At 39.6% G+C, this 17,522-nt stretch overlaps 1 protein-coding gene across 1 annotated transcript; it reads left to right on the plus strand.

Annotated features, from left to right (window-relative positions):
* Positions 1-884: 884 nt before the first annotated feature.
* LOC140923936 (uncharacterized) lies at positions 885-15,805 on the plus strand. The gene is made up of 4 exons (XM_073373953.1): positions 885-1,552; positions 12,597-12,691; positions 13,368-13,524; positions 15,758-15,805. Exons 1-4 carry the CDS (start codon positions 908-910, stop codon positions 15,803-15,805), a joined length of 945 nt encoding a protein of 314 aa, XP_073230054.1. The 5' UTR covers positions 885-907.
* The last annotated feature ends 1,717 nt before the right edge of the window (positions 15,806-17,522 follow it).

Genomic DNA, 17,522 nt, shown 5'->3' on the forward strand with positions numbered 1-17,522 from the left:
ACTCCCCAGTACGTTTTGAGAGCCACCTGTGCTGTTCAAAGTTCTCTTTCTACGCCTCGAGTGACAAGTCCGACTGCAACCCAAACCTATTTCACGGTCCACCTGCTACCAGTATTTTCTCCTAGTCTCTCTGTTGACAGATCAGACATATGGCCTAGTTGCAAGTCATCATTCACTGCTTAAATGTCTCCCTCGAAATCAATACCACTCAAAATTCCGTCAATCAATTGCGACAAAGAAAGTCGAGAGTCTAGAGCAAGTGAAAAAAAATGGTGAAATAATTCTATCTATGCTGTCATTAGAGTCTCATTACGCATCGTTATCGGTTTCGTTTTTTCACCCCAAATAAAAGAATGAAACTCGTTCTCGCAAAAAGCGTGCGGGTACAAAAAGGCTACCGTAAAATTCCGAAAATAAGCCCCTCCATGTATAAGCCCCTCCAAATATAAGCCCCCCAAACCGGCAACGCAAAACACCCTCCGTTAAATCGCCCCTCCAGAATATAAGCCCCCCGGGGGCTTGTACTTGGAAAATTGCCCTCAAATACAAAGTGAAACTAAGCAAAAACGGTAAATTTACTTCCAACTATAAGGCTAGCCCTATAGATTTTCAAACGCAAATTTCCCTCCGTAGAAAAGCCACTCCGAATATAAGCCCCTCCAAAAATAAGTCCCTCAATGAGGGCCTTCGAAAAATATAAGCCCCGGGGCTAATTTTCGGAATTTTACGGTATTCTGTTACCCCTGGCCTGAAATGTGGCCAAAGTTATTATTGGCTTTTTAGCAGTTATGGATCTGCATGCAGTGATGTAATTAATATGAAGACAATACAATTACCTTTCTCATGGGTTAATCATGAGAACCTTATGGCCCGGTAGGGCGACAAGTAATCTAGAAGCATTAACAAAATGGAGATAAAACTGGCACTAGGTACTCACTTGGTTTTCTTTGTAGTCTGTCAAGTGGATGCTCTATCACCCTCTTCATCTTCAATAAGCCACAACTCAAGTTATTCATCAGTGACTCCGACTTCAAGTCACTTCATCCAGTCAACATCCAAACCAACAGCGTCGTCTCCAAGATGTCATCAGCTCAAAGTTTGTTGGCTCAATAGTCCACCTTACTTATTTAAAGATGATGATACTGGAAACATCTCTGGGGCCTTCAACGAGGCAATCGAATTTTTACTTAGTAAATGTAAAAACTGCAACCTTGAGCTACTGGTGTCTCACAAACAGTGCGAAAACTCAAGCTTCAAATTAAACTACACGCATCAAGTAAAGACCGCTTCGGAACTAACCGAATGCATGAAGATGAAGTCTGGGTTTGACCTGGTGTTTCCAGTGCTTAGTTCCTATGTAATGAGAGACAACTTTCACAAAGTTCGCTTCCAAGATTTAATAATTTCGCCGGGCATAGCTGTGGTGAAGAATCGTAACGTGTTGGCCGACAAGGCGAGATGGAATGTGATTAAAGAGTTTTCTCAAATATGGACAGTCATAGTACTGGCTCTGCTGTTAAATGCGATATTTGGAATTCTAATGTGGGTATTGGTAAGTAGACATGTTTTGTTTTATGAAGAAGATACTTCAAACTTCTGAACCTTTGACCCTTGAATAATAATGTCAAGATCCTTTCAAACTCTCAGGCATCAAAAAATCCACAGCAATGTAAAAAAATCTCTCTGCGTCCACCGGAAGCGACCTTTTCATGATCTTCTTCAGTGTGGTCTAACCCCTAGTAGAGTAAGGGGAAGACAATTTAATTTTAAATTTTTATGTTTATCAGTTACAGTAAGCAAGGTGCGGAGAAAGCGTTAGTGACATGTACAGAAAGGGATGACTGCAACAAAGGTGTTTGATAGCTTTTAAAATATCACGTAATTAGGACTTCCTTAGTTGAAAAAGGTAATGGATGGTGACCGAGAAACATCGAGAAAATTATAAACGAGGTATAACACCTAACAGCATGCCAACAAATAAGAGACTGCGAGGAGTCTCTTATTTTTCTTTGCAAAGTTACTACACGCAAAACCTCAGCACGCGAGTGGCGAAGCCGCTAGCGCTTGCCGCGAGAAAAGAGGGCGTAAGCCCGAGAAGAAAAAATAAGAGACGACCGTCTTTTCTAGTCTCGTCTATATGACAACATCGTCGGTTGCAATCGCGCTGGATGAGATCAAGAACTAGACGGATTTTAAGAGAAAAGGCGGACTGCAAGCAGTCTAACAAATAACCAGGGCCTAGACAGCAATGAAAGACGAAAAAATCTGAGAATAAACGACTTAAATACGGTAAAAAAAAACAACAAAAACATATACATATATACCTTGTCCTCAAACACTTCTTGTATAATAGGTGTTAACAGTGTGACATTAGGCTATTTAAGTTCCTAGAAATTTAAAGGTCCCTATTTTCTTATTAAGGTAAAACGTTTTTGCTGCTGGAAATATATAATAAAGGTCTACTGTTTATGAAAAATGTTCATTTAATAGCCAGGTCAAAATGACTGTACTCTGCATGCAGAGCTTTCTTTCCAGCGTGCGGAGTCATTCACCAGACTTTCACGTCTCTACGCAAAGAAGAGTATGAGAATGTAATAGCAGGATCGAATCATTTATCCTGTAGCTTAACGTTAACTTTCGAAATGGGAGGAGACTTGAAATGAACGAATGAATGAATGAATTAACTTTTTTTATACACGGTACTAGTTTCAATCAACAGAATTGGTTTTCATATTAGCCGTGTGAGCAATTCTATGACCCAATACTAACTATATCACAATATGTTTAAAACTATTGTTACAAATTCTAAAAGTAGACGGAATATTAAGTATTTATCTTAAAATAGCGGAATATCCTCACCATCAATTGATACGTCCAGGCTGTCGACCAGAGACTAATCTTGACATGATGTGAAAAATCGCTCTTTCAAATCCCAACGTCGATGTCAGAATCCTTGCTCAGGAATATTTTGTTGCCATCAATAGTCTATCCTTACTTTGAACTTTCAACAAGATGAAATACGCAAAGCCTTGTTTATTATAAAAGCAAGAAACTGAACGGATTGAATAATTTTTGCTCCCTTTTTCTTAACCGTAGTATTTTGTAGTAATTCTCATAGGGGGCGTCTTTTAGACAGGGGGCGTTTATTAGAGAGGGGCGTCTAATACAATTTTAACAGCGTAGAGGGGGCGATTATTAGATAAGATGCGTTTATTTGGAAGTGGGCGTCTATTAGGTCATTTACGGTATTGGCTTCTGCCCCTCCACTGGACCATTTTGTAGGGGGAACTGTTGCTTGGGTAACAGCTCATCCTCCATAGTACTACTCACCTCAGGCTTTGCGCACTGGAGAGGACTCTTGAGCTTCGCCGATCGGGGTCGAAGCAACAGGGAAAACAGCAATCTATCGGTTATAAGTCGTCAACTCAATTGGCGTAGAGTTAAACGCCAGGGGCTGCCTTTGATGGTGGGAGAGACCGTCATGTTTCACTGGCAACTACCGCGCGCCTTATGCTCGGCAGCCCCCAGCCGGGTGCCCCTCCAGCCAACAAGGTGCTTTCTCTTCATGGTTCGCTAACTTCACTGCATGGGTGCGTGGGGTTTAGGATGCAAGCCGGATCGATAAGTTTGCATAAATAGTATGGAAAGGAAAGTAAAGCAAACTGGCCTACGACTGAAGACTTGGAACGGTAGTGCTATGATACCTGGCCTCACATGCCATCTACAAGGGGTGCATGACGCCCGGAAGACAGCAGTCATAGTTAAAGAGCTGAGCAGGTTACAAGTGGACATCATAGTGTCGCTATTCAAGAGACCCGGCTCGCAGGAATTGGCTCTGTGCGTAAAAAGGAATTCATCTTGTTTTGGAAAGTGAAGTCATCAGATGAGAAAAGAGAGCAGGGTGTTGGGTTTTTCTGTCGGAAACAGCTAACTCGGACGTATTGTCCCCCCGAGCACCGACAGAACGAATCTCCTCGTCTCCACTCCTTCATTGGCATGGGTCAGTCAGCCTCATCAGTGCTTACGCACATACACTGAACTCCTAGCCTGTGACCAAAGACAGGTTCTATATATGATGACCTCAGCACCATCATCGGAAGTATCCCAGAGACTGATCCACTTTCCTTACTCAGCGACTTCAATGCACTCTTGGTTTAACTGTCTGGATCATTTCGGAACCAGAAAAATGAACGAAATTGGACAACACCTGGTGCAGCTGTCTTGTTGCCATCGCCTCTGTGTCAGTAACACGTATTTCAACATGAAGTCTTATCACAGAGTGTGCTGGAGACACCCTAAATCAAAACATTGGCATTAGCTCAACTACATCCTCGCATGGTGAACTATCCTACCATGTATCAAGCTCACATGCAGCCTTCAAATCGCAGACAGACCGTGACACTGACTATTCTCTGATGTATGGCAAAGTGAAACTGCACGCAAAAAGAGAATGTATTGCACAAAAACTACAGGCAAACTATGCATTGACGTTAGCAAGACACTCGATGAGTAAAAAGTGGAGGAGTTCATGACTACTACTGAGAAATTTCTCCTCGGCCTCTCTGTAGGAAACGCCCGAGAAAGACGGGATATCTTCAGGGATGCAGTAAATAGTGCAGCCATGACCATTTTCAAGAAGACTTAACAAATCTGCAGACTGGTCCAAGGCGCACTATAGAGACAATGGCTCAAGTAAAAGAAGAAAAGAGGAAAGCGTTGGCTGCATATAAGACTTGCCTTAGTGAGCAAAACCTACAGGTTCTACAGGCTGCACTTTATAATGTGTAGCAATGCATTAGTGTGTAGTGATCTGCAAGCTTCACAGACTCTAGTTAGTGTTCATATACCACTTGTTATCGACCTCAAACTTCAAAGTTTTGCAGAATCCGCAATTAAAACGAAGCCTCTTTTGCGGTCACTGGACCGAGGTGCGGGGCCTGTTTCTCGATATTCCCGCTAACTTTTCGGGCCCAGAAGGTTGTTTTGTGTTTGCTGTGTTTGCGTTCAGGAGCAAAGTTTCAATAATTTTGAAAATAACACAGTGCAACTGTTAGTGAACGAAGCAAAATTGACTGGTTTGTGGGCTAAGAACTGTGCTACTATGTAACTGGTTTTAATTTCAAAATTTCCTTTCGGGCCCGCAAAGTCTCCGGGTCTTTCGAGAAACGGGCCCTAGGGCCCTAGCCATTATAAGGCTAACTGAGGCACCACGCCCCAATCCCGATTGAAGGGGAAAAGTTAATCACTGCTGACAAATAAATTAATAAACAAACAATCGTATATTTGCTTGGAAACGAGGTCGGTCAATAGTAAACTGATTTGCCTGGAAACGAGGCTACTTGGGCAAAAGTATACTACAAAAATGGCCTTCACAGCTATCCGAAGACGAAACATAAAACAAAATGCAGAATACGCAAAATATCTAGCTCGATTTTTATATATCTCTATATATCCTAAAAATGTGCCGAGAAAAAAGTCGGCGAGGAAGTAAGTTTGTTAAAATCTTGGAAATATTTTGAATGATTAATAAAACGATTATTAAATTCGACTTTCGTATAATGTGAATTAGCTCAGACGTTGTTATCCACCTCGGTGACACACTCGCCTGCGGCTCCGGCGCCACTTTTTTTGTCAGGACATTACCACATTTTGAACTCAGTCTATTGCTGAAGAAACGTACGGTAACATGTAGAATCTGTTTGTTAAGCAGTTCGCGCGAGGCCAGGCAGCTTCAGTGCTCTGAGCCTAAGAAAACAGCCTACATTTCGCGACACCACCACTGGTTTCCCCGCGAAATAACGTCTGAGGAATGAGCGCGAACGCAATAATAACTCCACTGTACTGGAGTATTTTGTGTATGTGGTGTATGTGCAATGTAGTGACTTCAGCACAGAATTGTCCTAAAAAAGCAAAATCCTCTTGACTGACAAAGCCCCTTTCAACAAAGACATCGCCACTGGCTACGGCCGTGCCCCCCGGTGTGATTCTGGTTTTTTTGCCTGATAAAGAAATTAATTATTTAAAATTTTATCTATTCATTGCCATCGTCTTTGTTCTCGTGATGACGATGATGTTCTCGTTCTCGCAAAAAGGAGCTAAAAACGGTTACTCTTTCGCCTTAGGCTTAACTTAAGTTATTATTGGTTTCCCTCAATCCCGGGGGGACTCCCTTATTTGATCTAGTGGGTATGTGCTGTGCTGAACAGGGTATTGTTTACAGGGTCTTGGCTCTTGAACGATGTATTACGCATTGTACTATTTAGCGTCTTGACTGAACAAGGAGTCTTTTTGGACTAGAAGCCTGTGTAAGAGTGTGAACGCTGGCGATAAGGGGTCTACAATTTGTACAAACAATTTTTTTCAAAATACCAATTTCCATGGTGTTAAAAATTGCTTAATTCTATTTGCAAAAGGAAATGAATCAGGGTCATAAAATAAGGTCTTTTGTCTTTAACAGGCCAGCGAAATGCACGATTTTTGTCTTAATTAAACTGCAGGGCCTCGACTGTACAACTCTACCCAAACTTTCCTTGAGAAACCCCCCCGGATTTCAATTAGGTGTCTATTTCTTGGCAGCTGTAGTTCTCCATGGTATATTGTTATAATTACTTCGCAGACGAATGCAGATTATTTAAAAGGTTCAATTAACAACAAGACACCTTCCTCATCAGCAATCTCATCTCGCCTTTATAATGACATCCAACTCCCCGCGGGGTAACTTACTATCAATAAAGAATTGGTGAAACAAAGATTTTTTCGCTTTTATGATTTTTGTTTCAGAATGATTTCATAGAGTCTGTTCTTGCAACTGCTTAACTTAGTGATCCCAGAATTAATTACGTTAAGTCGGTGCTTTTTCTTTTCACAACTTTGACAAGTGAAGTTTGTTTTGTAGTGATGGCGGCGATCAAATTGAGATTAAAGAAGGATAATTCGTTACAGCAATGGAACCAATAAGAAATTGTTGACATTTAATCAATTTTGGCATAGGTTTAACTATAGACGAATTACATATATTGCAAATAACAAGCTTCCCGTCTACGGAAGAACTTGGTCCATAAAAATACGAGAGTAATGATTGAGGTAAATTACAACGCAACAAAATGGAGATAAGGCTGGCGTTAGTTTCTCTCTTAGTTTTGTTTGTACTTGGTCCAGTGGATGCTCTATCGCCTTCACCCTCACTAATTATAAACCACAACTCAAGTAACTCGTCTGGGACTTCCACCTCAAGTCCATCGCCCTCTTCACCTTCACTAAACCTCAACTCAAGTAACTCGTCTGTGACTTTCACCTCAAGTCTATCGCCCTCTTCACCTTCACTAAACCACAACTCAAGTTACTCGTCTGTGACTTTCACCTCAACTCCTGACTCCAGTCAGTCAACATCCAAACCAACAGCGTCGTCTCCAAGATGTCATCAGCTCAAAGTTTGTTGGCTTAATAGTCCACCTTACTTATTTAAAGATGATGACACTGGAAACATTTCTGGGGCCTTCAACGAGGCAATCGAATTTTTACTTAGTAAACGTGAAAATTATTGCAACCCTAAGCCCGCTTACAAATGGTGCGAAAACTTAAGCTCCAAATTAAACTACAGTCGGCATCAAGTAGAAAATGCAAAGGAACTAACAGATTGCATGAAGATGAAGTCTGGATTTGACCTAGTGTTTCCAGTGCTTAGTTCCCATGTAATGAGCGACAACTTTCACAGACTTCGCTTCCAAGATATAGTAAGTTCGCCGGGCATAGCTGTTTTGAAGAATCGCGAAGTGTTGGTCAACAAGGCGAGATGGAATGTGATTAAAGAGTTTTCTCAAATATGGACAGTCATAGTACTCGCTCTGCTGTTAAATGCGATATTTGGAATTCTAATTTGGGTATTGGTAAGTAGACATGTTTTGTTTTATGTAAATGAAATTTCAAACTTCTGACCTATGCCGCTTTAACAATAATACCAAGATCCTGTTGAACTCCAAATGTAAAACATCCAATTGTGTCCACTGTGGGCGCCTTTCTGTCTTACACTAATGTAAAAGAACAAGGTGAAGCTCAGTTGGGTAATAGAATAAACAATGTAGATTCAAATTTATTTAACTGAATCTGGAGGAGCAAAAAGCTGAAGCTTTATATGATTTATAGATCGACAAGTGAAGCGTTAGATTGACTTCATAATTCGGATTCTTCGAGAAAAAAGGATAAGGTGAACCAATGTCGAGAATGGATCGGGGAAATCGTGAAAGATCAAGAATTTAAAGAAGTAATGATGCCAACTAGCATATCAATCAGTAACCCAAGTTTAAACAGCAGAGAAAGACCGCGAAAAATAGTCAAATCCAACGGCTCGTAGCTCCACGCAAGAATGGCTCGCACTTGTTGTCAAAAGCTTCCTAACGCCCGAGTAAACAAGCGACCTTATTTTTTAGGTCCTAATTTCAGGTGTCAATGTATTTAGCAAGAGGAATTCATTCAGTGAAAACTGACAATAAATAACAAACGAGCATAAAGCAATCGATTGCGGGGTCATATGGTTTTTAATATGAAATCGGTGTTATCGAGCTGAAATCCATTTAGTTGTCACTTAAACTGGAGAAAAAGTTTATTTAATGCCATCATGATTAGTATGGCTCGTAGCTATCTCAATTTCAAGTTGCCAAGTGTCAGCTCCCATTTCAAATTCTTAAAATAGAAATGTTTCAAACTACCCGCATTAATTTCCATGGAGTCTGCCCTTCTATATCCTTTATTTACTGAACGTAACTTCAAAAATAATTCATCTTATACTACAACCAAATTGTCAAACTTGGATAACACTAGACAAGTATTTTTGGTTTATTTATTTTGGATCTAGTTATTTTTTAAAAGGCAGTTTGAAAACCCCCAATTTTACCTTAGGAACTTGTCTTGAAAAAAAAAAAGAAAAACACACACACACTAACGATTTCTGATGACAAATGCCTTGAATTTACTTTAATTCATTCCATTTCTAAGACAAGCAAGAGTCTATGTTGGGATAAATTAGAGCACACTCTGTTCTTACAAATGTGTTTTAATTAAAAATCCACATGATGACTTTTACTATGTAAATATATCATTGGCGAATTTGGACAGTTTTAAGGAAAATTGCCAATCGCTAACGGGACATTTTAAGGAAAGAAAAGTGTAGAAGCATCATTGGAAATTCATGAGCTCAATTACTGCGATTGAGCACGTTCCCTGACCTTCTCTCAACTACCATCAAGGTATATGATCAAAGTAGCCGAGTAGTTTCCAGAAAACACGCAGGATGACCTCAATTATTATAAGAAGCTCGAAATACCCACATTTTTTGACATATCATTTGCATTTAAATGCCATAGAATTAAACGAAACGCACCTTTCGAGAGACAACGAAACAACTAAAACAAAGAAACAAAGCGGATGTTTCGCGCAACCATGGTTAGAAAATGTGTTCCTATTTTGTTGCCATCTACCATACACCATGTTTGTAATAAACTGGAAAAAAGAGGAAACATGTTATTTATTATTGAAATATTCGATGTCCTGTTTAATTTCGACGCAGGATGACCTCAATTATTATAAGAAGCTGTAAATACGCACATCTTTTGACATATCATTTGCATGGAGATATAACGAAACAACTAAACCAAAGAAACAAAGCGGATGTTTCGCCCAACCATGGTCAGAAAATGTGTTCCTATTTTGTTGCCATCTACCATACACCATGTTTGTAATAAACTGAAAAAAAGAGGAAACATGTTATTTATTATTGAAATATTCGGTGTCCTGTTTAATTTCGACTCTTTTCTTGCGCAAAGAAAGAAACTCGAACTTAAGTTGGTAGTCAGCCTTCAGTTCCGATTGCAGTGAACTGAAGTGGAGCTCTTAACGAAAATAAATAGTAGCTAAAGAAGCTGACGTAACGTTACCATTGCCATGAGCTACAAATGTCTTTCAATTTTTTTTAAGTTGAGGTTACCAAGATAAAAAAATTCTGAATTGATTAGGGGCTTGCGGTTAAATTGGTTGAAATGAGCGAATAAAATTGTTTTCCTGATGTATTGCCTGTCTCGCCTCGACAGTGTAAAAATTAGCGGAAATAAATTGTCCCTTTTGAAACCTTCCTTTAAGGATAAAGGGAACTATTAAGTCAAATGAATCCTGTTTAGGTATCATACTGCGCGCATTAGTAAAAGTAAACGTCAACCTATTTTACAGGCATTGTACATATATCATATTTCTTCATCTAATGATAAGCCATTTAACCTCCTCCGCCTGCCAAAACTCCGTATATTATGCATAACAAAGCTTTAAGCCATAGTTGGAGCGAAACACACCCGCGCTTTTTTAATGGATGTACTGACCATTCATCGACAAATTTCCCCCCGCACCAAAAAGGCAAAGTTTTAATATGAAGATCGCTCCACCTCTGTTAAACTTTTCCTTATACACATATGAGGGCCTCTTCCTATTAGCCCGGGTTTCCGAGATCTCGCCTTATACCTCTAAATCCTTTGAAAAATTTTCGATGTGTTCATATGAGAGGGCGGGCTGGCTCGGTTCCCGAGATCTCGGTAAGCGGGCTGGAAATTTTACCATGTGAACACTTCAGCCCGGTTACCGGGATAAATATCGGGATGAATAAGCATCCCATTTAACTGCAAAGATACTGCAGCCTTAAGCGTTCGAATTTAGCGCCAGAACTCGTCTTCAGGATCTTTGGCTTTTTCTCATCTCGGAAAACATCTCTTGTATAACTCAAAAGAGAATAAGGAGAGGGATTCTTAAGTTCCTAAAAAAAAAAAAAAAACGTTTCTTGAGTGTTACCATGAAAAGATACAAGCTAGAAAAAAAGGAACACAAATATCACTTGAAGGACCAATCGCCTTGTCATGGGCGAAACCTTAAAAAATATCAAATAAAATTCTATCCTCATGGATGATGAAAGTTGGATCAATGTGCTCATTCCAAATTTATAACAGGTGATAGCCTTAAATCATCTCCGCTAGCAGTAAGGGGAAATTGATAGAATTCTTTCTCTCGCTAGTAACTATACCCTTTTAACCTTTAGACGGATTCCTTGAGCAAGGACTTAGTATCAAATAAACATTCAATTTGATTTGACAGAACCATAGTCACTGATAGTCTTCTGTTTAGCCCAGACGGTTTTTTATTATCGAGTCCGCTGTTAATGTTAACCGCTTTCTTCCTGATCAGAAGGGAATACCATAATGCTGCTTGAACACTGAGGGACTAAGAAAAAAACTTTGAAAAATGTTACTTAGCACTCATCTCTGCGATTCTGTAAACAGTTTTAAGTAAACGAAATGAAACAGTCAAAGATCAAACAAACAAATGGCTAAAAAGAGTGTCACAGACAGTTCCCGGCAAGAATTGATAAACCTGACCCAACAAATTGGAGACACTTTCAGAATGGAACTGGAATTTTGAACGTTGGTTCTGCCCACGCGCGAACATCATGTGCTCGTAAAAGAAAAAAAAAAAGAAGACTAGAAGAAGCAGCAGCAATTAGATTTTCACCGCTAAACTGCAACGCCGTTTGCCTGCGAGACCAAGACAGTCTTGCGACTCTTTCTCCCTCGACCGCTTCGCTCCCTATAATTCGCTCCGCTCGTTTTACGACTTGTTTCTGTGAAACTTGTGAGGTCGACATGTTGCAATTCTATTCAATAAAATTTACTAACATTCTAGACCTCAGAAGTTCCAAAAGCATAAATAAAAATAAAATCCAAAAACGATAAGGGCATCGAAGGGGTTAGTAAAACTTAATATTATCATTTCAATGTACAATTTCCCGATGAAATTCATCGTAAATGCAGTACCTTATCGCCAAAATGACCTCAAAAACAAAAGGAGTTTCCAGCAAAAGAGAAACATCGTCAAGCCATGTTTTAGTCATCTATGTTTGATCAATCCTCAAGGGTCGAAGGACGGCTTTAAATGACAGTTGGATTCATTTGCAACATACCCGTATAGCTGTTGCATTTGCCTGCTGGGATGGTTTAATTGTTTTTAAGCCTAAAAGCAAATTTAACACATGCTGGCAAATGCGACAGCTATACACGTACGTTGCAGATGAATCTGCCCGACGATTGGTTGAAGACGGGATGAGCACGGGACTCACAAAAAAGAAAAAGGTTCGTGAATACTCTGTCCTGTGTCACGTGTTCGCTAGAAAACAATGCATTCTCTGTTCTGGATTACGTCATAAAAGTTACCTCACACTTACTAAGACTGCCTTATGTTACATCGCGTCGAGTTTCATTCTGCCTTGGAATTTTCGCGCACGCGCTATTAGGTTGCCGCCTCGCAGCCTTGCGTCGTTCGCGAGGCTGTTCGATGGCAATTATGACATTTTTAAACCCTTTCTAACTGTTCATCTTTTGAATTCGCGACATCCTGTCATTAAATCAAAGTTTTGTGCATGCGCAGTGACTGGATTGTCTTTGTTCAGCAGCTTGTCTTCAGAGAGGATAAAGCTTTATCCTCTCTTGTCGTTGTAAGTAAGCATAAATTTGTTCATGACCGATCAACCTATGAAACATGATTACGTAAACTGAAGTATTCTATTTCAGGAGAGCAGGTCAAACGCTGAGGAATTTCCTCGAAGTTTTTTGCGTGGTTCCTTGGAAGGAATTTGGTGGGCCTTTGTTACCATGGCAACGGTCGGGTAAGTACTTCCAGTTTCTCGATTTTCATCCCATATCATCTGCTTTCTCGGGGAAAGAGAATGTGGAAAGAATTTTTTCAAACCAAATTTTAGTCTATGATCCAAAAAACTGATTCGGAAGCGATTTAAAGTTAGAAGAGTGAATGAATGATATAGTTCTTTTGTTTTTCATTTTAGAAGATAAGGGAAAGCGCGGTGAAAAATACAATCATGTTTGGACCGTTTGAAAACGTTACAAAAACTAACAACTTTTGCATGCCGAAATACTTAAAGAAAACAATTGAGGTCAGGTGACTTGCGCTCGAAGTAGTCTTTCTCCTTATCTAACGCTTAATGAGAATTGAGAGGTCTTTTGCAAGAAGTCGCCTTTGTTCTTCACCAACCGAAGATCAGTACGCTTTAGGATTTGTTTAATTATAAAGAAATATGTAAGATACAAATTCTGAACAACCTACAAACTCACTATTAGCCTCTGAATAGTTAGTAGAGGTCCCCTCTACTAACTATGGCCTCTAGTGAAGGGAGGTCACAGAAGACTCTCAATTGGTTCTCTTCGAGGAGATTCCGTATGGTGTTTTAAAATCTTCGGCTTTTGGCCTTTCATTAACTTTTGGCATGTGTGGCTGTTACCACTACTGGCTGTAGATATGCTCTAATCGTTGTTTTCTTTCCTAAGGTATGGTGATAAAGCACCAAAGTCCTTCTTAGCCCGTCTTCTGAGTATTTTATGGATGTTTACTGGTGTTGCTGTAATGGCATATCTAACTGCAACGATGACGACAGCTCTAACAACAGGAATTGTGACTGACCACAGAAAGATTGTTAACACTGAGGTAAGGACACCAATATTGTTTTATCTAATTTCGACCTCAAAATGTTTACTATGCAAACGTTCGATCTCTTGTCTAACGGATTAATCGTGCAGACATGACATCGATGCAAACGTCTCTTCACATCATTGCCCCATGTATGTAAGGCAATCCGGATTTTGGAATTCGCGAAATTTTTGCTTGTGGAATCCGGAATACAGAGCTACAGGAATCCGGAATCCCACTAACAATTGGAATCCGGAGTCCAAGTTCCACTGATAAAAATATGGAATCCAGTATCTGGAGTCCGTATTCCACGGGATGGAATCCAAAATCCAAGACTGTATTGGGGCAAATAGCATCAGTTTTTCACCGTTGAATGAAAAGGTTCCAGTAATGCAGGCATTAATTTTACCGATGCACACTTCTGAAGACATGCTTGACCGGTGGATCATGAAGGTATACAGTCCTCGCGTTAGTTCGACCACAACTCTCTCGAGTGACATGGTCATGAAGGCATTTCTTAGACGCACAAGACTTTCGATACGTCTCTCGAAGGAACGATTGAGACATGTTTTAAATGCATACTGAGTCCGACCATACGTCTGTCAGATTAACTCTACAGGCAGATCGTCGATGCACAAGTGCCCTATACAAGCCTCACATGTTTCCTATCCATATGCGCAATACAGTCAATTCAAAGTTTCCGACACAACTCACAGAGGAAACATGCAGTACACACCTCTTATTAGCCGAGTTTTCGGTCCGTACTGTATATTACGGACCGAGTTTTTTTCCATCGATTTATGGCCCAAGCGCGAAACGCTTGGGCCACAAAAAAAACGAGGATCCATAATTTACAGTACGGACCGAAAAAACGAGGCTAATAAGATGTTTATTATATGGCTTCTTCCTGTTTGGGGGACCGGAAACTTGACAGTCATTTGACAGGTGTCAAAAAAGAAAGTTTTTATTGGCGCACGAAAACAATAGCACATAACAAAGGCTTTCCGAGAAAGTAAAAACAAATTCGCCATGTCAAAAAAGTTTATTCGGTCAAAACTAAGAGCACTGTAAGTTTTAGCTCTTTAATGTAACGCTGGAGTATTCTGGAAACCGGACACTATGACACTGTGTCTGTCTAGAAGTCGTTTCCATCTTTCCTCCGTTTGTTCTCGTGAAAAAACACTGCAAAAGGCAAAAAGCTTTTCAAGGTAAGTTTGTTGTCATTGTCGAAGGATTCGCTCGTTAATTGTTTTTGGGAAAACCTCTCTTTCTGCCAGTTCATTCTCGTCTTAAATTGTGATCTGCGTTAAAACAGTGACTAGAATCCCCTCTAAGGTTACGATTCAGTTTCTACAACAGCTTCGTTCTCATTAAAATAAAGCTAGGTTAAAATTTGGAAAGGCAAAGTCAACATCCCAGTCCTCAGGGCTTACATAAGTATTTCAAAGTTTATTCGGTGGAACCTAAGAGCACTGTAAGTATTCACTCGTTAATGTGACGCTGGACTCTTTTGAAAACTGTTATGTCTGGCTCGAACTCGCTTCTATCTTTCTTTCGTTGGTCTTTGAAAAAACAGTGCAAATGGCAAAGAAGCTTGTCAAGATGATCGGGTGAAGGTATGTTTGTTATCATATTTGCTGAAAGAATTACTCATTTTCTCTTTGGCAAAACGTCTCGAATCTCTGCCAGTCGATTTTCGTCTTCTTAACTGAGTACTACGATAAAATTTTCAAACACTGACTAGAATCCTCTTCGATAAGATCACGAGTTAGTTTCTTCGTCGCCTTCGTTCACAAATAAACACAGTTTAAAATGTTGAAGGCCAAAGTCAACATCCAAGTCCTCAAGGTTGACAGGCGTCTTATAACTTTATTTAAACATTTTTTCCGAAGTAAAGAGATTTAGACCTCCGAAATGAGCATTTCTTTAAAAATTTTGCTCCGTATATCAAGTTACGGACCGTAAATTGACCAATCGCATGGCGAAAACATACTCAGCCATATAATAAAATCTTTTATCGGCAAATTCTCTCACATATCTCACAGATGTATTGACCAGGTCAATGTTTGATGAAAAATTCCCCAGACACACATCACAGATTAACGGTGGAAACAAACCTATGAACTCCCACCACACAAAGTATCGGAAAACTTAGTAGAAGGCCCATAACATTCGATCGCAGAACTCAGTTATGCATCGACCACACCAATCTTTGTTACATAATTATTTTATTTATCTATTTATTTATCAGATCATCACCAAGAAAGAACAAGGGCCGTTTAACATATCTCCCAGATAAACTACGCTGACCAGTTCGTACTGCACATGTTTGATCACACATCCTTAGACTAGGATTTGCTAATTAAGTCCAACATACTTCTTTTGGTTTTGCATACCCACGAAACTGTGATGATTCTCAAGATGTAAAGCAGTTATTGTCAGTATTTCTTGTTATAGCTTGGTGTTTTAAACGACAGTCCAGGATACATGGAAGGAATGAAGCAAGGAGTAATCGTTAAGGGTAAGAACTAAAGCATCATCAAAACTAACTTCATACATTGCCTCTATTTTATTTACGCGCATAGAATTGAGGTACCTACGGAGTTACGTAAAACATTACGCGGCAGTGGAAATCCACCCTTATTCAGAGAAAAATAGATGAACTGCTGGTGTGCGACGCGATGCACAAAATTGTAAAAGGGTATGCTATGCACAATAGTACTTATGAGAAGTTTTATTAACTAGAGATCAGAGGTGCATAATTACAATACTTGTCGCACTTTGTAATCAAAAAGCTGTCGCAATTAGTAATAACTGTCCATCGCAGTCTGTAATAAATTTTTTGAGATTCATTCTCTTGCCATGAGGGATTCGCTTCAAGACATGAAAATTATCGTGACGTGTCGCCTTGTCAATGTATTTTCTTTTCCGTTTTCCATGTCAGACCATTCACAAAAATTGCCGTGTCTGCGTGTTGTTCGTTGCTATTTTTGAAAGACTAATAGAGATTTATTAAGCACAGTGCCAAATGGAATTATTACAAACTACGACAGCTCAGTTTATTACAGAGTGCGATGGAATTGTTACAAATTGTGAAGGCTTAGTTTATTACAAAGTGCGATGGAATTATTACAAATTGCGACAGCTTTTTAATTACAAATCGAGACACCGTTTATTACAAAGTGCGATGATTATTACAGATTGCCTCGGTACAGTGTACAGTGATACACTGCAATTAAAAGAAGAAGTTGATTTTATTTCTAAATACCCTTTTAAAGATCGACAAAGGCTACTTTTCGCATGCACGCCAGCTCACCCGCGAAAATGTAGCCTTTGCCGATCGCAGGTTTATTTCCAAAAAAGAGTTGCGCGCGCATCTACCTTTTGCCGATGACGAACTACGACCATTGAACAAAGAGTTCGTATCGTTTTCGTGTGAACGGCCGTATTAGATACTCTTCCCAGTGGGCTGGTTCAGACATAACCTGAGATAACTTTCACTATGAACAGTGACTGTTCATTTTCACTGCAAAAAAATTCTTGTGAATCGCGGCATGCTTAAATCCAAATTAAATACAATTGGCGCTCAGGTCAAACAATACTCTTATTAGTTATTACGACAAATGGGTTAGTGAAAAATCTAAACATCGTCCAAACAGTCGTTGAAATATTGTAATAGAAATATTTTGTACGTCAAAGTTGATGTTAACCTGTGGCCAGATTAGCTTCAGATTGCACCCGCTGTATCACACAAAAAGCTAGAAAATAAATTTTTGGCTGAAGTTCGACAATGCTTCTCAAGAAGCTGACTACAATAGGTGCATGTGGACTGAGAACTTACATTTTTACAGTATTTTTCTTTGAAATAGAAATCAAAGCTCTAAAGCGTATACTTCATGTAAAACAAATGAAATTTAGATTTCAGGACTCAACCAACACAGAACTTTTTGAAGGTAACGTTGTACTGCTTTGTGGTATAAAAATATAAATTAAAAAGTCTGCAAACTGTAGAAACA

This window comes from Porites lutea, chromosome 14 (assembly GCF_958299795.1).
Source record: "Porites lutea chromosome 14, jaPorLute2.1, whole genome shotgun sequence".
NCBI lineage: Eukaryota > Metazoa > Cnidaria > Anthozoa > Scleractinia > Poritidae > Porites > Porites lutea.

Excerpts from the sequence above, each read along its gene's own strand:
- LOC140923936 (XM_073373953.1), top strand. The coding sequence starts at position 908 with ATGGAGATAAAACTGGCACTAGGTACTCACTTGGTTTTCTTTGTAGTC. Across the intron at positions 1,553-12,596 it reads GAATTCTAATGTGGGTATTG|GAGAGCAGGTCAAACGCTGA; the intron begins GTAAGTAGACAT and ends ATTCTATTTCAG. Across the intron at positions 12,692-13,367 it reads GTTACCATGGCAACGGTCGG|GTATGGTGATAAAGCACCAA; the intron begins GTAAGTACTTCC and ends TTCTTTCCTAAG.